Source organism: Emys orbicularis, chromosome 7 (genome assembly GCF_028017835.1).
Source record: "Emys orbicularis isolate rEmyOrb1 chromosome 7, rEmyOrb1.hap1, whole genome shotgun sequence".
NCBI classification, from domain to species: domain Eukaryota; kingdom Metazoa; phylum Chordata; order Testudines; family Emydidae; genus Emys; species Emys orbicularis.
The window spans coordinates 43,789,321-43,814,055 of NC_088689.1; the positions used below are offsets into that span (position 1 = coordinate 43,789,321).

The 24,735-nt window shown below is 47.2% G+C and overlaps 2 protein-coding genes across 2 annotated transcripts in view; one reads left to right on the forward strand and one right to left on the reverse strand.

The window, feature by feature from the left end:
- The window catches only part of CDH23 (cadherin related 23), a 547,959-nt gene that overhangs the window by 432,918 nt on the left and 90,306 nt on the right, over nt 1-24,735 (forward strand). The window contains exon 37 of the mRNA XM_065408191.1: nt 363-590. Within this exon, the coding sequence (XP_065264263.1) occupies nt 363-590 (228 nt within the window). The remainder of the gene's footprint in view (nt 1-362; nt 591-24,735) is intronic.
- Nucleotides 10,074-24,735, reverse strand: part of VSIR (V-set immunoregulatory receptor) — a 47,466-nt gene continuing 32,804 nt past the window's right edge. The window contains exons 5-7 of the mRNA XM_065407226.1: nt 20,692-20,719; nt 13,314-13,501; nt 10,074-12,297 (exon numbers count right to left, since the gene is read on the reverse strand). Coding sequence (XP_065263298.1) covers nt 12,260-12,297; nt 13,314-13,501; nt 20,692-20,719 — 254 coding nt within the window. The 3' untranslated portion in view covers nt 10,074-12,259. The remainder of the gene's footprint in view (nt 12,298-13,313; nt 13,502-20,691; nt 20,720-24,735) is intronic.

Below are 24,735 nucleotides of genomic sequence, written 5' to 3' on the forward strand. Positions count from 1 at the left end.
TTGAGGTTGAAGCACATAGGCAGAGTGGTGTGGGGAGAACTGTACTTCACCTGTTCATGCTCTATCTTCCCCAGAGAGCTTTGATCTCCAGGCCTGGTAGGTACCATGGAAAAATATTGAGAACATTGTCCAATTTCCCTCAAGCTGACTCTCTGTTTGTCAAGTTTTCACCTAGCGTAGAGCTGTACAGCTTAGGTACCTGGAGATTTACAATGAAAATGCTGGAAGGAGTCTTACCCCAATCACTGTGTTGGTGGGTACTGCTGAGAGCTGTTTCGCTGTGAACCTTTTTGTTCAGATGAGTCTGTGCCGGAAGCTGACTTTTCTTTCTTTCCGTTCTCTTTCCCCCCATGGATCTCCAGAATGTTGGTGGAGGCACCGCTGTGGCTCAGGTGCGAGCAACCGACAGGGACGTTGGGCTCAACAGCGTCCTTTCCTACTACATCACCCAGGGGAATGAAGATCTCATCTTCCGCATGGACCGAGTCACTGGGGAAATCGCCACCCGCCCATCCCCTCCAGACCGTGAGCAGCAGAGGTTCTACCGGCTGGTGGTCACCGTGGAGGATGAGGGCAACCCATCCCTTTCAGTAAGTGCTGGTGGAGGGGCTCTTACAATTGTGTATGGAAATGCGCTTGGAATTGATTGGGAAGTGCTGTTTGTTCACGAGGTTACCCCTGAGAAACTGTATGGGTAAGAGGGTGCATATCTGTATCCAGGGCTGAAAACAGGAGCTTATTTTGTGGATATTGATCAGTGTGGGTAAATACAAGTTTAAGTGTAAATAGTTCCTCCTCCCTAATAGCTGGCTACCCCTAATAGCCCACAGCGCACCCACTTCATGGTGGTTATTTTCATTTCCGTGATTTACCCAGTCAATATACAGGGAGTTAAAGCATTCAGTAAAGATTCACCTCACCAGTAGTGATATGCATATTAGAACTCAAACCTGAAGCAAAATGAGGTCTCCCTCCTACGCAGTCCTGAGTCACAACAGCCTTTTGCTTCCTGTATGTATGACTATTAGAGAAGGGGTGGAGTGTGGGGGGGGGGGCGAGTTGACATTAGTATTCAAGCTCAGGATCTGCCAAGTGAGCCATCTGACTCAGCGACCCCAAAAGCCTCTGGGTGTCCTTTCTGGAGAAGCACAATGATGAACCTCTTGACAAAGGTAAATGCTTTCTGCACTGTATTTGCAGTGGGGAGTTTCAGCTCAGCTCATCTCAGGCAGAGCAGCAGTTCTCTGTGTGTGTCCAGAGTCCTCATGTAAGTTACTCCTCATGTGGAGCTTTCAAAACCGAATCTACTGAGTACTGTCAGCACACAGCTGCAACATCATCATTCAGTCTCCCAGCATACCCTGGTGTCACTGCTTTTTACCTTTTATAAATCTGTTCTGGCATGGTTCCAGAATAAGCCTTGAATTGTTTACCTCCTCCTTGTGAGTACTAAAAACACAAGCAAAGTCCCCCGTGTGCCAGCCACTACAGGGGTCATCCTGCTCCACAAGCACTGTTTGTGCTCTGTCAGACATGCAGGGCTCCGTCTACCCAGAGCTTTTTGTCTTGCTTGTCTCCACTGCGCAGAACCACTAGGGACAGAAGTGGGCATTGGACTCTCTTAAAAAACATATAGTTTGTCTGCCTCACAGACTGCAACACATAACTCAGAATCAGTAACCCAGCCGCTGACAGCCATGGTCTATTAGCAGAACTATCCTAATGCCATTTTGTTCATCAGTCTCATTTCTGCTTGGTAGTAGGAAGCAAGTTTCCAAGTTTGGAGACCACCATAAGCAGTGAGAATGGAACAACAGCAGTTTGCAGCTGCTGTCCCATTTTTATAGCAACGTGAGAATCAACAGCAGAAGAGAGTTAAGAACCATGTTATTTTATTTATTTCAGTTTAGACATACAGGGTATTTCCCTACCTCCAGGTGCTTGTACGGTGGTTAAAATACACGCAGAATAATAATCATCCTGATGCAAATGAATATATATTAGGTTTCCCAAGCTATTGTAACTCCTACCCAGGAGGCACTCTCTACAGGATTAACACACACCAGCTGTGGTTATTCTACATGCCAAGTCATATTTTTACATTCCAGTGTCCAGATTGTTGCAGAATGTTTGCATGTCATTCTCATACCTGTCCATTTCCAGCACATATATAAGAGTACTCATTGGTGGCTTGTAAGAAAATCTAATTCCATTTGTTTCTAGCAAAAGAGAGGCTGCCAGGTTGTGGGAATCAAGAAAATATACTACCAGTGACAAATTTTAAATCCCAAAGCCACTTTTACCATTTGCAGTTCCTGAGCTTTTGATTGGTGCATGCCGAGTTGTATATTTGTATGCGTGTGTGTGCGCCCCTGTATCTGATACTTTCCCCTTGTGGAAGAAACGTTAGATGAGCCCAGATTGTTAGACCACAATATCAAATGGACATACTAAGACACATTGATAAACTAATATTTGTCAATGGGAAATAAAAAAATATTATTTTACTATAAATATTTTCACTTCCCTTCCTTCCCTGGGCCTGATCCTTAAGAGTGGGCTCTGTCACATGGTATCTCTTCCTCTGCCTGATCACTCTGGTTTTTAGATGTTTATACTGAATTCATTCACTTAGGGTATGTCTACACCCAGCCGCTAGTTCGGCGGCTGGGAATCGAAGTTCTGGGTTCGACTTATCGCGTCTTGTCTGGACGCGATAAGTCGAACCAGGAAGTGATCGCCGTCGACTGCGGTACTCCAGCTAGACGAGAGGAGTACCGCGGCGTCGACGGGGGAGCCTGCCTGCCACGTGTGGACCGAGGTAAGTTCGAACTAAGGTACTTCGAACTTCAGCTACGTTATTCACGTAGCTGAAGTTGCATACCTTAGTTCGAATTGGGGGGTAAGTGTAGACCAAGCCTTAGACACTTTTAGTAAACAAGTATTCTTCAGGATCACACCTTCAAACCCACAGAGAAAAACTGACAAGCTTCTTTCTTTCTGTGGCCCCATCTCCTGCTATCTCATACCATCTCTCGCAGGTATTTGTGAAACTCTTGGAGGTGCAGAAGCCTGTTCTACTTTTGAAGGAAATGTTGCAACAAGCATGAACATTGTGAGTTTGCAACACTTGCACCATGACTTGCATTTAGACCAGCTTTCGATCCCAGGCATTTGACAAGTCTGTCTAGCTATCAAACCCATTGCTAATGAGGGTTGTATCAAGTGGTTGCAATGTCTGAAAGAAGGTTGTTAGCTTAAGTTCAGCTGAATCTGCACTTTCTTCACAAAGGGGACAGGATGCCTAAAGCACTGGATGCCAAAGCACAGTGACTATGTTGAGCCCTGTGGGACAGATGCTTCAGGAGTCCCAGAATGCACTGGTACAAGCATTCATAATGAGGAATGCTGTGCATGGAGGTAGCAAAACAGTTCTGGCAGAAACGGTGTTGCTATGGGGATGTGCTAAGGACAAGTAAGACAACAAATTATTTCACACGGTAAGGGCTTCCCAGGACACACCCAAGGAGAATAGTCACAGCAGCCATCCCTCTCTTTGTCTGTTATTGGATGATGATTTTGACTGGTGACCCTAGGGCATGGGACAGCAGTGGCCTTAATTTAACCTCTCTGACAGCATAAAAAAATAGAAATAAAAAGTTCTTGTGAGGCTGAGGATCTGCCTGCTTGAGTTTTCATTCTCTGCCCAACCCCTATACCAGAGGTGGGCAAACTACGGCCCACGGGCCACATCCAGCCCACAAAACCGTTCTGCCCGGCCCTTGAGCTCCCGGCCAGGGAAGCTAGCCCCCGGCCCCTCCCCTGCTCTCCCCCCTCCCCCGCAGCCTCAGCTTGCTGCACCGCCAGCGCTCTGGCCCGCCACTCCTGCCGGGCAGCGCGGTGGCGTGGCTGGCTCCGGCCGGGCAGTGGGGCTGCAAGCTCCTGCTGCTCTGAGTGGCATGGTAAAGGGGTGGGGAGCAGGGGGGTTGGATAAGGGGCAGAGGGTCCTGGGGGGCAGTCAGGGAACAGGGAGCAGGGGGCGGTTGGATGGGACGGAGCAGTCAGGGGACGGGGAGCAGGGGGAGTTGGATAGGTGTGGTAGTCCTGGAAGGTGGCCTGTCAGGAGGCGGGGGTGTGGATAGGGGGCGGGGCAGTCAGGGGACAGGGAGCGGGGGGGTTGGGTAGTGGGTGGGGTCCTGGGGGGCGGTTAGGGGCGGGGGTGTGGATAGGGGTTGGGACAGTCAGGGGACAGGGAGCAGGGGGCGGTTGGATAGGCATGGGAGTCCCGGGGGGCCTGTCAGGGGGTGGGGATGTGGATAGGGGTTGGGGCAGTCAGGGGACAGGGAACAGGGGGTGGGATCCTGGGGGCGGTTAGGGGTAGGGGGTCCCGGGAGCGGGCGGTCAGGGGACAAGGAGTGGGGGGGGCGGGCTTGAATGGGTCGGAGGTTCTCAGGGGGGCAGTCAGGGGGCGGGAAGTGGGAGGGGGCGGATGGGGGGGCAAGGCTGTTTGGGGAGGCACAGCCTTCCCTACCTGACCCTCCATACAGTTTCGCAACCCCGATGTGGCCCTTGGGCCAAAAAGTTTGCTCATCCCTGCCCTACACCCTATCCTGGTCAAGTCGGAGATAAAATAATGAGCGGAGCTGTACTTCTTTCACTTTTCATTTTGGTAGCTTCAATTTCAGAAGCCAACTTGCAGTAAGTCTCCAGTGAATCTGGTTTAGGATCTTGGCTTGGAACATAGTAAACATGTTCAGGCAACAAAGTAAAGCACCTTGTGGATCCGAGTCAGATGATTTGTGTGTGGATGGTCGGGGGTTTGGACTAAAACTGAGTCTGAGCCCAGGTTTACAATGCAATGTAGACATACCTGTAGAGGCATGGGACTGGGATAGTAAACATTGCTGCAAGACATAGTGGATAGCTAGAGCTGTTGCATGTAACCAATTTTTCCCCTTCTTTATTTCTCATTTGCCCCCTTTCTATTTGCAAGTGCATTGTTTGTTCCCATGGGGATGGTGGTCTGTGTAAGCAACTCCCTGCTGCCCCTCTCTGGGTGGATTTTCCTTACAATTACAGAGTGCAGAACTCAGTGAGTCAAACTTCTATCCTATTCCATGCTTCCACTTTCTTAAATTGCCTAGTAACAACTTAGTTTTGTAAAAATGCCCTGAAAGCAACCTTTGATATCAAATCACATCTAGTGCTTTAGCACTGGTATTAATAACTTAATGTCTGCGTTCATGCTCTCTAAAATCTGCTTGCTCCTTTTATTTGTGTGGAGAAGCAGCCTGTATTTGTTTGCACAGTTTTCCCAGCTCATTGCTTATGCTGCTAATGGGCTGAAAGTAGAATGTGTGCAAGCAATGGTTAAAGTGTACGTGTGCATTTCTTTATGCCGTATCCCCTGATTCGCCCCATCTGCGTGTGAGCTCAGCCACTGTTGGCAGGGTTCTTTACAGAAAGTTTGTTTTTTGCACTTGTATATCTTCAGAAGTGCAGTAGCTGCTAATTTTCTATAGTGTCATTCTTACTCAGAGTGGAGTGGGGAGGGAAGTAGGAACCTGGAGGGGGAAGCAGGCAGAGTGGGGATTAGGAGGAATCAACAAGGCCAAAGGGGTTGGGGCAAAGGATGCAGGAACCCAGAGGGGACTGGAGAGAGTTAGGGGGTAGTTGGTGCTGGTGGAAGCAGGAACCTGGTATGGGGGAAGTGGAGCTGAGGGCAGAGGGGAAAGCAGGGACTCGGAGAGGGGGAAGTAGGTGGATGAGGAACAAAGGTGATGGCGGAGGTGCAGGGCAGTGGTGGTGATGAGGGAGGCAGGAGCCAGGGGGTGGGAAGTGGGTGGCTTGGTGGACATGGAATCAGGGACCCGGAGTTGGGGCAGAGGAAAACAGGGACTGGGGGGAGCAGGGACCCACAGCAGGGGAAAGTGGTGCTGGGAAAGAGGGAATTGCAGAGGGGGAGGGGAAACCGATACCATGCCATAGAAGGGAGTTGGGGTAATACCGAGCCCCTGCCAGGGGGGGTTAGGGAGACATGCGGGACAACAGGGAAGCTCTTTCTTTGATGTCATTTCCCACATTGGGAAAGTGAGGTGTTAGTATCTATGCTCCATTGCCACTCGGATGGAGGGGCACAGTGCTGGTGCTAGCTTAATGCAATGCCCCTTGCTAGAAATACAGGGTCCCTGTGCCCCAGCAACAGTCGCGGGAAGGGCTCACAGCTGTTGCCACTTTCATTAGTCTCCCTTACTGCAAAAATGGGCTGTGTCCTTTGCCAGTCACAAGAAGAGCACATTGCTGTTGCCATTGTGCTGAAGTCTTCCTTAGTGGAGCACTGAGATATTGCAGGGCCAGCCTTAGGGGAAAATGGCGCCCTGGACAAACTTGTATTTTGGTGCCCTTTCTTTGAGTATGAGAATAGCAACATGGGGCGCAGGGTGCAAGGACCAGGTCCTGGCTCCGGAGCCTGGTCAGGCTGCACAGGGAGGAGTCTCTGAGCCTTGGGGCTCCCCCGATCATACGCCCCCTGACCACCTAGCAGGAGGAGAGTGGGTATGCAGCCATCACCCGTGCCCGTGGGAAGGGGGGATCCAGGGGCTGGCCCACTTGCTCTGCAAGGGTGAACCGTGCTGCCTGTGACTCCCTGATAGGCTGCCAGCTCCAGGCGGCATCACTTGCCCCCTTCCCGGCTGGCCAGGGGCTCCAGCCGCGGACTCACTCGCACTCACCCCCGCTCCGGCAGCCCAGGCCCACCAGCTTGCGGCACTTGGATGGCACCCCCCTGACCGCGGCACCCTGGGCGGTTGCCCACTCGTAAGGCCAGTCCTGAGGCCATGTCCCTGTGCAACAGAGAGAAGGGGATACTGTCAGTGCCATCTTTCTGAAGTCTCCACTCCTTGTCCGAGTGATCGCAGAAAGGAAAATGGCTGGAGACCAGTCAGGGCTACAAAGAAGACTTAGCAGGCTGAAAACAGGAAAACCACAATGCAAAAACATGTTCAAAAACAAAAGAGGAAACAGAATAAAGGAAGTATGGCAGCACTTCTCTTCCGCCCTCCTCCCTACACACTTAGCACGGTTTTTGGAGAATCAGGGCAGTGGATTTTTAAATTAAGATAGATGTTGGGTGAGGTGCAGAGTGGAAAGGGGTGGTTCCATTAAGAAGAGATTATTCCACTTAGTCTGCTGTCCTGTTTGTAACATGGTTTGTAGCACCCCAACACAGTTTTCCACCAGGCTACAAGTGTGCAACAGAACCCCATACAGAAAGGGGGGGACAGTCTTGTACAGTTCTGGCTAAAGACTTGTCATTTCTGGAAATGATCTAAGACAATAAAGAAAAACTATTCCAGCAAAAGAACTTTGGTTTTGCCATGCAGGCCACTGTGCCCTGGCAACTTGGAGCTTGTCTCTTCCCGGTTCCCATTCCATTCTTCCTTCTGCTTGCCCAGCTCACATAGCATCATCCCAGCGCTGTTAATTACCTCGCCGTCATCTTCGTAGCCCCTGATATTTGATGTCATTGGCCTCTCCGTCCCTGCAGCTGGCTAGATTTTGAGCTATTGTTTGTGAATCCCTTTCTGTTACATAAGAGAACAATATTTCCAATAAAACTTTATTGTATCATCAATCAGTATTTTTATAAACAAATGCATACAAATCTGGAGAAAATTTCACAGCAATCAGAATGTACAAATAGCCTAAAGCAGTTGATTATCCCCTATACCGTTCCCTTAGTTTTACTCTCTTCACCCCCTTCAATCTCAAAACATGCCACTCTGCTATCAGTGGTCTCAGGAGACAGACAATGTGAGCATTTTATGCTGGCCATGGAGAGAAGGAGGTTGGTTGGTTTTTTTTTTTAATAAAGAATATCAAAATTAAAATTAAAAAGCAGTATCGAGAGCCCTTTTCCAGATCTAACACACAGTTCTTTAGTCGTGCATTGTTCCATCAGGCTCATGTCTTCCTTTTGAAGGCAGAGACATTATCATGCCTTTGCACGCTTCCCACATGCTCTGCTCTTCTAGTCTCTTGCTCTGGAATGATTAGCAGAACCTCAGGGAAGACGGGAATTGGCCCTTTCAACCCCATCCTGAGCCCTTTATTAAATGGAGCATGAAGTCACATCACAGAAACGGGGCTAGCTTGTGTGGCCATATGAACCAAAGGGACTTCGGCCCCCAGAGAGTTTTTACCTGATTTTTATTTTTGGTGGCGAGGAGGAGAGTTGGGAATTTAGATAGCTAGTGAAATCCTTTGAATTGAAATTTGAGTGGGAGCAAGTCAGTGAGTGGGAGCACACAGCTGGGTACCTTCTGCAACCAGGAGGTTATTTTGTAACTTTTGGGAGGAGTGGCAGCTGGTTTGCACAAGGCCTCCATGCTCCCATGGCTTCTCATTTGCTTCTTTTTTTAAATCTCTAGCCATGCAAGGGCTTGTTTCTCAGAATTATCCAGTGCACTGCTCAGCAGGGAAGCAGTTAACAGCTGACACAGGAATGGACCCATTAAGCAAATAGATCCCCAGATCAGATATGTATACACTTGTCATGCTGATGTCCCCATGCTGTGGGATCCACAACACCGGTGATGATCATGCAGAGAATTTTGCTAATCAGTAGAAGATTTCAGCTTTCACACAGATTTTCAGGTTTCCTCAATGGGCATCTTTACATGGGGTACAGTACCTCTAAGACGAGCCCACTAAAGGAATTAGCAGATTTTGCCCCTAGCCATGTACCATCAAGTATCACCCTGTTAACAAAGAGAAGGACTGTGTAAGTTCTGAAAGGCTGCAGCTTCTCAGATGGGCAGAGAGAGACAATGTGGTTCAGGAGCATCTTTTTGCTGTGGTGTACCATGATGTACTAGTAACAGGCCTTATAGTTTCAGTCTATTTACATTATCTGAGATTTTTTTCAGAAATTAATCAAACCCTTAGGTAGCAGTTTCTGCCGCAAGATTTTATCCTGATATATGTTTGGAGTGTTGAAGAGACGTTTTGGTCATCCCAGGTTGTTATGATGACTGCTGGGCTGTGATGGCTGCATAGATAAGGTAGTCAGCTACACCCGTTCTAGTCGGCGTCATCTCAGGATGCGTATCTAACATAAGGTGAGATCAAACACAACTGGCACAGTAACTGGATTCCTAATGGCCTGGAGCCAGCCCACACACCATGACAACCAATGAGTCACAATAATGACACAATCATCACAACAAGTAGCTTTCAGGCCTAAACTTTTCCAGACTTGTCAGTAGGCTGGAAATCTACCCAGGAGCATATTCTCTTCTCTACATGACTTTTTAGAATTTTTTATTTTATTTTTAATGTCTGCTGGTAAGCGGTAGCTGTGCGACTCTGACATGGGAGTCAGTTGGGCATGACATCAGACGCTGTGGGAGTCATGTTGCTGATTTTGGAATCATTTCAGGAACACTATTTGTGTTCTGTATTTTGGTGGTGTTTTGTGTAAATTACATGTTATGATCTTACTGGAACTCCGTTTTCCCTCTGGTCATCTTCACCCTAGCCTATAGATGGCATCTGAGGGTGTCAGGGAGCAGACACTCCTAAGAAGTTTCCCTCCTATGACCTGCTTCTCTGTGCTAGGTGGCAGGGAGGATAGGGTCTAGGTGCCAGGGAAGATAGGGTCTAGGTGGGAGATGGAGACTCCCTGGCATTCCTCTGGACTGGAGGACACTGAGGAAGGCTGCCGAGGGGAATCTCTTGGCAACAAAATGTAAAATATGCTTTTAAACAGATGGTTCCCACTCTACTTTTCCACCTTCCTCATAGTATGAAAGGCATAGGGGGAAGCTCAGTTCCAAGCTGCATGTCTTTCTCCATGGTTTAAAGAAGTTTCTAAACTTTACAAAGTACCAAATGGGCCCCTTCTCGCCTCCCATCATCCTTTGCCATGAGCCTCTAGTGCATATCACAGACCCATCACCTGGAAAGGGTTCATTTAAAAAAAAATTGTTACAGCTGGGGGAGGGAAGGTTGTTTTTTAAAGCATCAAAATCTTGATTATTTTTCATCAATGCCTATGATTTTTTTTTTTAAAGTACGAAAATGAAATATTCTGCTCCCAGGCTGAGACCCAAGCTGCCAGCTGGAGTGACTCTCAAATAGAGATGGATGGGTTCTGAACCAGCTGAAAAACTAGCCTCAGAATGAAAGCATCAAAAGTTCTTCTTGGCTACATTAAAAACTATTGTTGGTGTGATTCCCACAGTAGGACAAGACCTTTTTCTGTTCCCTTCTGCCCACCCCTCCCCCTCCACCTAGGATTTGTTCATGCTGAGGGGCTGCCTCAATCTACTGATGGTGACTCTCTGGTTGTATAGTTCCAAGCTGGCATCATTAGAGTGTGATAGAATAACTGAGATGCCGTCCCATCTGAGGGAATATGAGCGAGACGATGGGAGAGGATTGGATCCCGGGTGGCGCTGACTGCCCCTTATCTATGCAGCCATCATGGCCCAGCACTCAAAGTCAGGGCTTCATTCATGCTTGGCAGTGTATATTCTTTCCATGACCAGTCTGTACCTTGCTTGAAACTCTCACAAAGCTGGGTCATTTACAGAAAGGTTATATATGTTATGGTTTCATTGAGACTCATGTATTCCTATTGTACATCTACGCCAAACAGGGCAGGTGACCCTTGAACAAAAACTGTTTTTTCCATAGTGTTCTCTCTGTTTCTCAAATCTCTTTAGCTCTTTCCACATTGTACCTTTTTCAGCCATGTAAAGAAACTCAGAGTAACAAATCTGAAAATGGTTATCGTGGTTTGCATCATGACTGCCGCTTTTAAAATCATTTTATGACCTGCCAATAGTCATCTGACCCCCTCCATGAGACCTCTGCTGAACACACATTACTTTAATTCAAGTTGGTTCTCATGGGCATGCCTCTAACTGGAGTGTATTATCGAGCAGGGCGTGTTAGTTCTCCTGGCAATCCCACAGGAGACAATTCTGAGACACTAAATGCTTGCAGAGTTTCTGAGGTACTCTGCCTATGGATATTTGGTGTGGTCACTCAGATAGTCCCAGATGAACATATCTGAGTGATGGCAGAAGATACTATTTTCTCCCATGATTGCATGTGGATAAAGCATTTCAAAAGTTGTTCCCAAACAGGGGGCGTGGATTCTCTAACATGGCTATGAAAACAGAGGAACATAACACAGATTAAACCATGCTAATAAATTAAATCACTTGAAATGTTTACTGGTGTGGTTGGTCTCTCTCTGACTCAGGCTCTCTGTGAGATGTTTGCCACATTTCTAATAGAGATGGGCTCAGACTGGAAAACCAGATTCCCACCCACTTGGACTTCAGGCAAGTTGGAATCTGAATCTAGGTCCAAACTCCACAGCTCAGGTCCATCTCTACAATAGGACTGAATCAGAGCAGTGATTCCCCACACTTTCCTGGATTTTTGAAAAGTTTGGATCTCGATTTGAATCCAGATCCAAACTCCATGACTTAAGCCAGATTTTTATTTCTGACTGACTCCTTATTCTTTAGATATTGTAGCTGGCAGCTGATATCATTTTTCTTACAAATCTTCCCGTCATACATCTTTTCATAAAGGGACACAAGTTATAAACACACCATATAGTTTCTATGCAATGACATCAAACAGTGCAGGCAAAATAATAATATATATATATATATACACATACATCTCTAAGAAAATAGGTAGCAAAAATCTAAACCCATTGAAGAGGAACTTGTTTTCCTCTTCACAAATTTCCATTGGGGCGGGGCATATGGAATGTGGAGAGTGGTTCTCTCACTCCAGTTCAGTTTGTAAGGCTTCTTTTTTTGTTCAGCCTCTCCCTCCAGTTTAATAAGTCATCTTCTTATATCTGCTCTAGGTGCCAGTGTTGTAAATAAGCATGGTGTGGGGAACTGCACACCAACAATGAGTTTAGCAATGTATTGGTCATTAAATTGTAAGCTTCCTTGTGCAGTGAAGAAAAACCAGCAAGAGTTTCAACAGTTGTGGTGATCTTTTTTCTTTCTTTCTTGTTTTTTTTTTCTTGAGAAACTTTCTAAGGAAGATGAGCGCAGCGATGAATTTGAGGTGCCAGGGGAAGCATTGAATGCTAGAGAAAGTGTTGGTCATTTTTTCCGCTCAGAAGTGGCCTTGCCTATAAAGCCTTTGCTTCAGCAATAGCCAAAGCTTCTTCCATATTGCTGACAACAAATTCAGTGAAAGTTGTTCTTCTTCAGCAATTTTATACTTTCATGGAATTTGGAGAATCAGGAACAGGCTCTGAAAAGGAGAGACAAATCTGTTAATTTTTGGAGGTTATTTCTGGATGTGGAGCTCACTGGGCTCCTCTGTAGTTGTGGTTTTATGCGCTTAACAGAAAATTCTTCCCCACTATAGACAAGTCTCTAGAAGATCCGAGCTGCTGGAGGTATACATTGCCGTTTGCAGAATGATTCAGCCAAATGTCGCCAGGTGCAAAGGTGGCAGGGAAAGGGAACTAAGGGCCTGACCCAAAGCCCATTGTTGGAGTTAATGGAAAGACTTCCATTGACTTCACTGGGCTTTGGGTCAGTCCCTACTGTTCCGTGGCTCACAATTTTAAATCTCCTAGAGGCAACATTTCTTAGGGCAACTGGCAGGATTTTTTTTTCTCTAGCTGGTATTGAGTTGAATTAGCTTTCCCTACTTGTAACAGCATCTACTGTATTAGTAGTAACAGGGTGTGAAATGTCAGGCCAGCTCTGGGAGATTAATATGGGGATACTCTGGGGGCAGGGATAATGGACTGACAAGTGTGTCCACCAATTTAACATTGCTAGCTCACACCTGGAACTCGAGTACTGCAGAGACTCACCGGCTGGTGAGAACCCCCTGTATGAAAGAAAAATTCCTGTATGAAGGGCAAATCTCATCATTACCCCATGCTGCAGGACAAACAAAAAGAGCCAATCGTGCCACAGCTGTGTTTCTTTCCCCCAAAAGCTGAGCTCTTGTCAAGTTCCCCTGTCCACCTCCAAACCAAAGATTTATTATTTTTTTTTGGTTTGTATCAGCAATTTCTCGAGACACCAAATAACTATGAGTAAAGGTCAGTGGGCCAAATTCAGGTTTCACTGACATCAGCATAAATCTGGAATAACTTCATTGGATTAAGTGGAATGACTCCATGTCTATGCTTTTGTAACTGAGACCAAAATTAGGCCCGGTAGGTATAAAATGAGACACTACAGCAGAGATGCAGTGTTTTTCCCACTCCGGGTTAACCAAGGAAATAGTTTTGTAAAATGGACACTTACCCAGTGTTGGGAAGAAACAATCCCCTGTGCCTGGAGGAGACAGCGGAGTGTTTGGTTCTGAGAGAAGGTGTCGGCCCGATTCTGACTGCTGGCGGCTGGCCATGTATGTCATCTGCGGCTTGGGCCTGGACTCTGTATTTGTGGATGGAACCGCCTCAAAGACAGGGTTTTCAATGCCTTGAGCATTACTGCAGGAGAAAATACAATGTCAGTCCTCGGTCTCCCTCTTTCTCTCTCACCCGTGGAGAACTCCAGAATTATAGACTTTCTTCCATTCTAACAGTAGCATTTATTGTTCTTAGTATGGAAGTTCCTATGTATCTGACTTAAACATAAGCTGGTGGGTCTCTCCTGTATTTGTCCTTTATCGTTTTTCTAGGGCTTGCTTCCTAGCACCTGGTTTTTCCCCTGTAATACCACCATTGTTTTGTACAGCAAACAACTGTGATGTGATACAAGCACAGGCATGGGATCTTGCTGGCGGAAAACCTGGATTCTGAAGGAGGCAAGATCTCAATAAAAACATTATAATGAGAAGTGGTGTAACCCTTGTCATGGGGTCACTGGCATCTTTAAGGGGAGTCCGGGCCCAGGTTACCATGATAATCAAATTTAAAGGGAATTAGTCCATTTAGGAATTTAATTGAATAATGAGCACCTGGGCCTCATAAAAGGCTATCACGGCTCAGTTCCAGTGAGGTGCTTTTAGAGAAATTCTCCCAATGGACAGGAGCTTCCAGAGACCACAGGTCCCAAGGAGGAGGGCTATGCACACACCCCTGAGCCCAAAGAGAGAAACAAGGGGCCAGGACTGAGGCAATGCATACTTGCAGCACTAGGTCAGCAGGGGGTGCTACAGGGCAGGCCCTACAACAACAGGTGCCAGAGTGGGATTCCGAGACACACACCCCCCTCAACGAGGGATGACTGAGCAGCACAGTGTAAACACCTGCCTTGGCTGTGAGATTTGATCCTCCCACATCAGCATATAGAGGGGCTGCCATAGCTGTGGGAGTTCCAGCTCCAGTTTTTAGGAGTGCCCAAGCAGCAGCAGAGGCCTGTCAAGGAGGTTCCATGATGGGAAAGAGTCAATCGCCGTAAAGGACTGAGGCACAGGCTCGACCAGCTATATGTATTGACTGTGAAGAAGTGGGGCATGCAGGATGGGTTTTCGCCTATATGAACAATGATTATAAGGGTGGCCTGATTCCTCTGAGCACCAGAGGAAACAGGGAGAGCCAGGCTATCAAAGATACCCTGCCAAGAACTGCTGGGACCAAGACTATTGTGACGTCTGAACAAAGGACTGTGGGGACCCAGTTGGGGCAAGGAAGAGTAATACCACAGGGCCGGTCTGTTTTGGCTGTGGAGAGAACAGGTACATAGAATGGTGTTGCCCTGCTAAAAATGTCTGCTTTGGGTGGATGGACTGTAATTATGAGGAAGCAAGACCCTACAAGAATAGGCAAATGGGTGTAAAATTAAAGGTGGGAGGCTGTGGGTTTCACCGTTGCCATTAGTTAGGAGAGACACCCTTACATGACTCTTAACCCCAGAGTGTGGGAGCTTGAGGAACTTAAATAAAAGAACCAGGGCAGGCCCAGGAAGCAGAAGGAGTTCCAGTCAAGGGGGGGTCCAACTAGCTGCCCTAAAGGATGACAGGATTCTGGGGTTGAGCAGCCCAGAAAAAATATGGAACTTGACTCAAATGATCTGGAGGGCCAGGGAAATAGAGGCAACAAGAGCCATGATGTGACTGTTAAACAATTCAATAAACTACAGGTCCAGGTGATAGATATCTACCAGGAATTGGATGGCTGTACAAAGAGTTAGGAGGCCCAAATTCAAGAAATGAGGTGGGAAACACTCTCAAGCTACAGATGGGGCTGATCATACAGTAGAAAGAAACCAGGCCAATAGAAGCAGAGCTTGAAAGGGCAAAGCAACCATGGCAGAGCAAATGGGTAAGGCTGACCAGTGAGAGAAAGATTCCTCTCCCTGGCAAAGGCAACACTTGGCACTCGCGGAAGGAAGTGACAGAGCTCTAAGTCATCTTGAAAAGTGACTCTGGACAGCCAAAAAGGAGCCAGTGGATGAACTGGCAGACCTGGGAGCTCGACTGTGGATAATGCAGGAGTTACTGCAGGAAGCCAAACACCAGAAACTGAGTCTCCATATCCAGGTGGAACAGATGGAGGATGAGAAGATAGGTGAAGGTGTCGAGCTAAATCAAAACCTTGAAAAAGAAGTCTTCAACCTAAAAGACAGACCAACAGGAGTTGGAATATCCGCTTGTTTTGGAGAGGGAATGCTCTACTTACTACATAGACAAGTAGAAAACATATTGAAATAGAAATACAGGAACAGGTGAGACCAACCCTCTCTTTGAGCAGAGCAATGTGGGAACACTTGAAACAGAAACTGGAGCTAGAGAATGGCAAGCATACCTTGGAGCAGCAGGTTACTAAGATGGAAAAGGAGCTGGAGACTGACTAGTGAGCTCCAGGAACTGGCCATTGAGGCAGTAGCCTTACACACCCTGGCAGAAAAAGCTGGTTTGCAGGGAAAACTGGCTGGGGATTGTAGGAGTGCAGGACCAGGGTGCTGAAGCCCATATAGAGACATGCAATAAGATGGAGAGCACAGAAATCAATTATAGGGAGGCTTGTATTGATACAAAGGACCTGACTGACAAGCACGGCCTCCAGAAAGACCTTCCAAGAGGAGCAGTCAACTGTTTGACAATGGATTGGTGTCCTGTGGCACAAACCCTGAGATCCAAAACACAACAGAAGCTTCAGTAATGCCAGTTGCCCTCTCAGCTACACAGCAGACCTCTCTAGTAAAGGACTGGAGTGAGCTGGAGGAGAAGGCTGCTACTGCTGATAGGAATCCTCGAACTGCAGGCACAGATGGCTGAAGAATGGGAGGCGCTGGAACAGATGTGCTCCTCAGGGGGAAGGATCATAGTGCAAGCTGTGAAGCGGGAGCAGCAGCAGCTGATCTGCCTCAAAGTTGAAAATGAGACTGCAGAACAGCGGTGTTTGCTGCTGCAGAGGCAGTTGACTAAGTCCAGAACCTGCTTAAGATCCAGCTGGGGTTGAGGTCCATCTTGACTAAGGATAAAGAGCTGTAATCGTGTGGCGTGAGGCCACTACTACAGGAAAATGGATTGAGCAAGAAGTTACAGCAGCTGCAAGGCCAACCCCCAGCCAGACCCCGCTAAAAAGAAGGGTCCACCCCAAGAAAAAAGGGAGACTCAGATAGTGCTATGGTGCAGAATGTCATTCAAAAGCTACTCTAGGTCCAGGAATAGCAGAAATGCGTGCTGCTGAGTGGATTGTTAAGAACTGTAGGAAAAAGGGTCCAGTCCTTAGAGGCTGGAAGCCCTGAAAGGAAGTGGGACTTGGATAGGGCTATTTTTAATCCCGATGGCTGTGCTTGTGTTTGTATCCAGGGAGGCTCCCCCAAGAGACCAAGTAGTAGCCTTAAGTCAGTTCAACTGTGGTGAAAGCTTTGTGTTGTGGATCATACCAGAAGTAGCTGGGGTACTAGGCTTTCAGGGGGTACAGCATTTGGTGAACTATGACATGCCGAGAACTATGGAGGAATATGATCACTGCATGAGGTGCTTACAACCAAGTCCTGATGATGTCATATTTTACAGAGGGGGCCAAAAACATTGCCAAGGCTTTAATAGATTTCCTAGTTGCTTCTAAACAGAAAGTTTCCCCTGACTGGAGAACATGACCAACCATTAGCCATTGTTGAGCCCACATTTCGGTATAGGTTGGCTTTGCTGGGGGAAGGTATGTCACGGGGTTGCTAGAGCCTTGTTTGCTGGTGCTTATAGAGAGAGAAACTCTCCTAACGGAGAGGATCTTCCAGAGATACAGGCCCTAAAGAGGAAGGCTGAGCATGTCCCTGAGACCAATGCGAAAGACTTTATTTCAAGTTGATTTGTATTTAATAAAGTAGAACCCCAGCAGGAGAATTTTGTCTTACCCCTTTTTGGACTGTGTGGAATTGTGTCCTTGAGAGAAGGGAAACTGAGGCAGGGAGTGCCTGCAGTGCCACACTAGTTAGTAGGCAGCGCTACAGTGTAGGTACATCCTGAGATACCCTACCCCGGCTGGCTGGAATTTAAACTCTATATTATGTTTGTCATGGACCCAACACTGCTAACAGGTAAAGGAGATTTTTCTTTAGCTCAAGTTGTGGGAGCCTGAGTCTTTGGAGCACCAGGATATGAATTCTAATTCCATTGATAATGAAAAGTTCCAAATGACCATAGCATGCAGCATAATCACAATCATGAAGCTCTAGTTGGCCCTAGATTAGGTATAATATATTTATAAGGGCTCTGATGCCTCTTTCTAGCAATATAAAATGCTAACACAAACTACCTGAACACCATCAGCAACCAGGAAATGCAGCTGAGCAGTTCTTGCAATTACTGGTATTATAAATGAGGGCAGTTTATAATACCTGAAAGAGAGGGGCAGGGGAGCCCCTACAAATACAGTGTAATAAAGCACTGAAACACGGGGAGAAATTTGTAAATAAATTAATTTTCTTTTGCAGACCAGGAGAGAAGGAAAATAGTAATTTTAACCCTCCCTTGCCGTCACTGACCAAATGGAATGTCACATTTCATCAGTTCCAATTTGCATCTCTTTTCATCACGCTTGTGATTGCTAAAAGTACCCCCAATATCAACCTCAACCCTAAGCTGCTTTTCAGTTCCTTCCGCATGCGATGCTATCCCTTTGGAAGGAAGAAAGCATGTAGCTCCCTAGAGTGTCTTGTGCTGTGATTAGCTGACTGAATTTCAGCACTTATTAACAATCAAGACAGCTACAGAGGATTACAGGCCAACTAAGTGTAACACCAACAGACCCCGTTGTCAGCGGGCAGGATCGAACCTGGGACTTTTGGAGCTTAGTGCATGAGCCCCTACCGCATGAGCTAAAAATCAACTGACTGTTAGCCAAGACTGTAGAGCAGACTCATTTTATCTCTCTCTCTAAGTGCTCTGGCGCTACTAGATAGGACAAAACACCACACCCAGGAGGTGTGTGGGTTACATAAGTGTTTAATTTTTGTTTAAATGTTTCCTCCTGACATTTCCTCCACTATGAGAGATGTTGTTTATTTTAAGGCCAATAAACAAAACCAAGGTTAATTTGCATTCTTATTTCAGTTTCTGATTTATCCTGCCAGTTTCAGTTACTGCTTGAAACAGCTCAACAGGGCAGGCAACAGGTTTAGCCTTTCAGTCAAGGCCTGTCTGGCTAAGTTGGTGAGACTTTTAAAATGAAAAAGTAGGAAATCTGGCACAGGGCCAGATGAAGGGTAGTTGGAGAGTTCTGCATGTAGGAGATTGGGGGTGGAGAATGCTGTCCCCAAGCTACCAGAGTTCAAAATGAAAAGCCAGGAAGCAAGCATTAAAGTAAAAGGTAGAGTGGATGGATACCGTATTTACTCCTCTTGTAGATCAAGACGTCAACCACACTTTCTGTAATAGGTGGTGAATATAGTTTGGCTTAGTCTGCACTAACAGATCAAGAGGAAGATACAATTGATATCTATTGTCAACAATGCCTCTAATTAGTCACTGTGACCCCAATTCCTTGTTCTTCTTTCTTCCCACAGCCTAATGCAGTATTGCCAAACACAAGAGATAAAAAATCTCGAGTCAGAGCACCCAAAACCATGATTTTTTTTTAAAATCAAATAATATTTTATAGTCTTTTTTTTTTAATTCCTCTCTATTCCTCTGCCAGTGTGTGTGTGTGTGTGTGTTATTATTTCAGGTTGAAAAGTCAACCTTTGATGAACACAAATGGACTCCTATCCCCACTACTCAGATGTATACTCCACTCACCCGCTCCTCACCCCTAAGACAGGGGAACTGCTATCAAATTCCTATTGCTGATCCAGCAGCAATGCTTCCCTGACTCCTGCTGCCTCAGGACTTCTCCAGCTGGGACTCAGCAGCACCTGACTGCTCTCCTCCCCTGCCCCTAGGTTTCTCCTCTGCCTGGGTCGTAGCAGCACCACTTCCCTGCCTCCCACTGCCCCAGGTCCCTCACTCTGCTATAAGGACATACCGGAAGGCAGGTCCCAGTGGTGGAGCAGATCTGTGTCCCCAGTCCTGAGGCTCTTGCACAGAGCTCTGCCCACATGCCCAGCCCTGAAAACTGCAGGATTGGGGGGGCTTCTCGGGTCACTGCAAGAGCTCCTCCTGCAGGTGCCAAAATCCTGTGACTCCAGATTAGTCCACAACACTTGGCAACACTGCCTTCCCCTGGCTGCTTGATGGGACTCCCCTTCCCCACCACTGCCCCCAGGCTGAGGGAGCTGCGAGTCTATCCCCCCCCATTCCCATGCCCATCACTATCCTCTGCACCTCCAGGGCCTCCCTCCTGCCCCTCGCATCCTCCTGTATCCCCTAAATCTGCTTCCTGCTCCCCCAGTGTCCTGCTCCTCCTCACTTTCCTCATTCACCTTTCACAGGGTCTCTTCTGCTCTTTATATTCCCTGTCTCCTGGCCAGCTCCCTGAACTACAGAGCGGTAGCCATTTTGCCTGTGGGCATGGCTTAAGTTCAGTCTCACTGGAAGAAACAATGGGAGGTGGAAGCCAATGTTATGAAGAGCAGCCTAGCTGCCACATGCAGATAGACTGTAGGGAAATGGTGACCATCTTGCTGGCTTCAGCAATAGAAGATGGTGGCCATTTTGAGCAAGCAGTTGGCAGCCTTGGTTAAAAAGAAAAAACAACACCCAAAATCACCAGAGACGTGATGAAATTGTGAGAGTCAGCACTACTGCCAATGCTGTTTACATTCTGTGGCTCCCCCTCTGTCCTCATTTCCCCCCACCACTCCCATGCCTCTTCCTTTTCTCCTTTCCGTTTGGTCCAGGAGCCAAGCCACTGTACCATGCTGGAGCCTGGAGGCCTCACACATGTCCTTGACATCTCATTCTCTGTATATTTTATCTGACACCAGTAGGAACAACAGGCATAGAACGGATACCTTGAAAACTTAGCAGTGGGGATTTGGGAGCCTCCATGGTGCAGGGAGACTCCGACTCTGACATGACAGAGTTAAAAAAGAAATAGGTAGTTTCCATTTGGGAAGAGGGAGTAGAAGTTTGTGGTAGTGGGGCAGTTATCTAAATGTGGATTCTCCATCATCCCTACCCCTGTGCTAAGGACGTAAGTACAGCCCAGAGTCACTGGCAGTCTGCCAAGCTAGCGTTTAGGTCATTATCTGAGGAAGGAGAGGAAAAGCAGGCCACTTCCAGGGTCACAAGGAGGGAAGGGAGCATGAACAGGCTAGTGGAAAATGGAAAGACTTAAGATTTCCTCACCTCTCCATTCTTACAAGTTCATGAGCACCTGCGAAAAGACAAAAAAATGTTTTATTATAGTAATAAAAAACAACTGTTGCTATTTACAGTCAATTTCATGGCAAAAATATTAATGCTGTAAATTCAGAAATTCCTCTGCCTAGTTTTCCCCTAAAGGTGAGCGCTCTTGCTGCTTTGTAACTGAGACAGTTGCCCAGGGCTCTCATGTAAGGTGTCAGATATAGAGTTCTGTGTTACACACAAAAGGCTGGGACATGGGCACATTCCATCAGCAGTGTGAAAGGATTAAGTGTGGGGACCTATTCCAGCCCTAGCCATGTGACCAGAATGCATTGCTGAAACTGAAGCAATAGGCAATGCAATACAATAGAAATGAGGTGCTCCAAAGCGCAGCACACGAGCGGTTAAGTCCTCAAGTTCCTTTCCTTTCCTCTTCACTGATTAGCTTGTTTTTTGTTTTCCTGTGCAACTTTTTCTGTTCTCATAAATCTGTGATTTGGTGGTTTGGACTAGGGGAACGGAAACTGCCAATTCATCTGGAAAATGGAGACCAAATCGAGTGCTCTGGAGCTTGCCAGGAGCGGTCTCCTTTTTCCTCTTTGATTTCCTTCTTCATTAAAATGTTTTAAAGATGAATAAAAGTGGAAGCAGGCATAGCACAGGCCTTTTTATCTCACTGACACAACACTGACCTGCAGCTCCTCCTGGGTCCTCCTACAGCTTTACTACTGGACCTTGACTCTGACTTGCAGAGCTCTCTTGGATTTCAACTCTGCATTGTCATGAGGAGGAGGAACCCTGTCAACTTGTAAAAGCAACAGATACTTGCTATGGAGCAGCCTGAGATCTCCAAGCTCTCATTGTGCTTCTGATCTCAATCATGTTTTGAACGTAGGACTCCAAAGGAGAAGAGAGGCTCATAATGCATGAACCCTTTCTCCAAAGCTTGCTGGTGCCCTTTTCAGAAGGCATGAACTCTGCTATCTAGGCACAGACAGGTATAAACAGCTGAGTTTCTTTGGTGTTAACCTTTGAACACAGCACTTTCTGTGGGCAGTGTAACAAGGTTGTCCTAATGGAAAACATCTAGATAAGGAGAGTGACCCATGATGATTCTTGTGTGGCCGTTATAAGTAGTGGGGGGCTTTCTGGCATTTTGTTTTGGATTTGATTTCTGTAGTGTGCTCAGATTTCTTAGGGTGGGTGTATGCAGTTAATGCTCTGTGCAAACACAGCACAGCTGCTGATTTCCCTAGGAAAACTAAATCAAAGCAAATTCTGATTCAGCCGCATTGGCACTCAACTATACCAATTAGAGCCATCTTTTCAAGGCAATTGCATTTTACGGTATTTGTTCTCCATTAGGGCTTATTGGTGAGAGAGTCTCACAATTTGGCCATGCTCTCAACAGGCTCATGGCATCAACAGGAGTTTTGTCTGAGCTTGGACTACAGAATTGGCCCAATGTTAGTAATGTCAGTATTAGTGTTAATAAAGTTGACTTCAACATCAGTTATTTCAGCCCACCCCTATTAATAGTAGTAATATTAGGACTAGTACCATCACTATTACTACTGTTTAGTTTCCAGATCATAGTAACATCAACGGAGCAGATGCTTGGCCTACTCTGCCAGTTTTATGGGAGAATTCACACTCTGTGCCCCATGCGTGTCATATCTGTATAGGCTCTGCGCATTGTGGCCATGTAGGTGTGCAAGGCAAGCTGTACAAACTCTGCAGAGAGCTCTCTTGGGACTGAGGGGTACGTTCACTTTGCTGACACACAGCTGCCTTCTGAAGCAGCATTCGCTCCCTCAGAAGGTTTTTGTCGCAAATGTACCGATGCTTTTTGACGTTGCTTTCAATCCCTGTGACAAAGCCCCAACAAAAGGTCTCTTTTCCATAAAGACGTGAGTAGAGGAGCTCCTCTGTTGTAAACTGGCATGACCTTTACACATGGTTAATTGTCCGCAATAAATATAGAGCAGGAGTGATGTTTGGCTGTTCTGCAGATTATTTCATGACTGGAATTTCTTAGTGCAATGAAAATGGAGTGGATTTCATTATACATCAAGTGTAACAACTATACTACTTTGTCATAAGAGCAATCAGTATTTCTCTCAGCTTCTCCTCCTCATTTCTCTCTCTTGCTATGTCTCCTTTTGTCTAGCTTTCTGTGCCTCTTCCCTGTTCATTTCTCATTGCTCGTATCCTTCCCTTTCTCCCATCTGTCGATCCATTCTCCCCTCTCAGTTTAAGTGGGCTGACTCCTGGGCCCCATCCTGCTCATTCCAGGCCCTGATCTTCCATTCAGTGAGTGTTCTGCAGGCTTGTAGGACTGGACTGTGGCAGGCAGATTTCCTAGTATTAACCCTGAAAGTTTTGTGCTCTAATTCCATGATGCAAAATTCATCAGCATTAACTATTGTTTTCACCAGCTCTCAAGAATCCCAACTCCAGTGGGTTAATTTAAAGTGCAGCTGTTGCCCGTATTTTCACTTGTTATAACAATAGCATGACCCTGCAGCAGTGCCATTGATGGGAAGATCTATGTTCAGGAGTGACCTGAGACATCTATCACTCCCCCTCACCTTGCCCTAGCATAGAGGAGTGTACTCATTGCTGTCGTGTGACCCCTTCTGGCTTTGGGATTAGCGGCAGCTTTGTAAGAGAATTTGAGCCACACTTGTTGAGAAAGACATGATGCTGTGCTAAGTATCAATCTGGCTAGAAGGAAACCCTGCTCAATGAAAGCCTGGAATAAAGAGAGTGATGGGAAGGGACAAGTTGAAATGCAGGTCCAAGAATGAAAGAGTAGATTACATTTGCCAGGATCCAATTTAATATCCTGATTTTCTGCACTGGGGTGAAGGGGGAATCTTTGCATACAGAGTGGGTTGGAGGTGTGCGGAACGGGGCACACTTTAGGCACAAATAAATAAACTGCTTGGAGCATTGCCCAGGCTTACAGATTCTTCCCCTCTGAGGAAGGCAATTCATGTCCTGATCTTCCTCCCCTCACTCCGCAGGACATAAAACCAGCTTAGGAGGGGGAGAAGAGGAGGAATATTCTGCAGTATGGGAGTTGAGGGCTTTTTTGTTTGTTTGTTTTTTGTTCATTGATATCTTCAGATCTTAAAGTCTCCAGTGTTCAGCTGCCACCTCTTGAACTCAAAGGAAATGAGAGGCCCTGATGTTTGTGTCTTACTGTGTTGTTAGTTCTGAAGAGTGGGGCCATCCTGGATTGAAACTTAATAGAAGGGGAAGGAGGAGCTTCCGTTTCTGAAGTTAGCACAGTGTGAAATGAGGTTGCAGCTGGGCTACTGCAGGCTTGTTTGTACCTGGGTGCATAGGCGCCAACTTTCCCCAGCACCGGTGCTCGTGCCCCCCTTGGCCCCGCCCCAACTCCACCCTTTCCCTCCTCCCCTGAGTGCGCCACATTCTCCCCCCTCCCTCCCCGTGCGAAACAGCTGTTTCATGGTGCAAGCGCTAGGAGTCGGGGGGAAAAGCGGGCATGCGGTGCACTCAGGGGAGGAGGCGGAGGCGGAGATGAGCTGGGGCGGGGCGGGGAGCTGCCGGTGAGTGCTGAGCATCCACCAATTTTTCCCCATGGGTGCTCCAGCCCCGGAGCACCCACAGAGTCGGCGCCTATGCCTGGGTGCATGCTCTATACCAGCGGTTCTCAAACTTTAGCAACCCAAGGACCCCCATTTTTATATAAAAATTTTTGCGGATCCTCAAGTCCCCTGCTCAGCCCCAGACCCCACCCCCACTCCACCCCTTCCCCCAAGGCCCCGCCCCACCTCTTCCTGCCACAGCTCCACCCCTGCCCCTCCTCTTTCCCACCTCTTTCCACCCCCTCCCCCGAGCACACCCTGTCCCCGCTTCTCCCACTCCCTCCCAGCACCTCCTTCACACCACTGAACAGCTGGTCCCCAGCGTGCAGGAGGCGCTGGGAGGGAGGGGAAGGAGTTGATCCGCAGACACCCTGGAGTACTCTCCCAGACCCCAGTTTGAGAAACGATGCTCTATACAATGTATTTA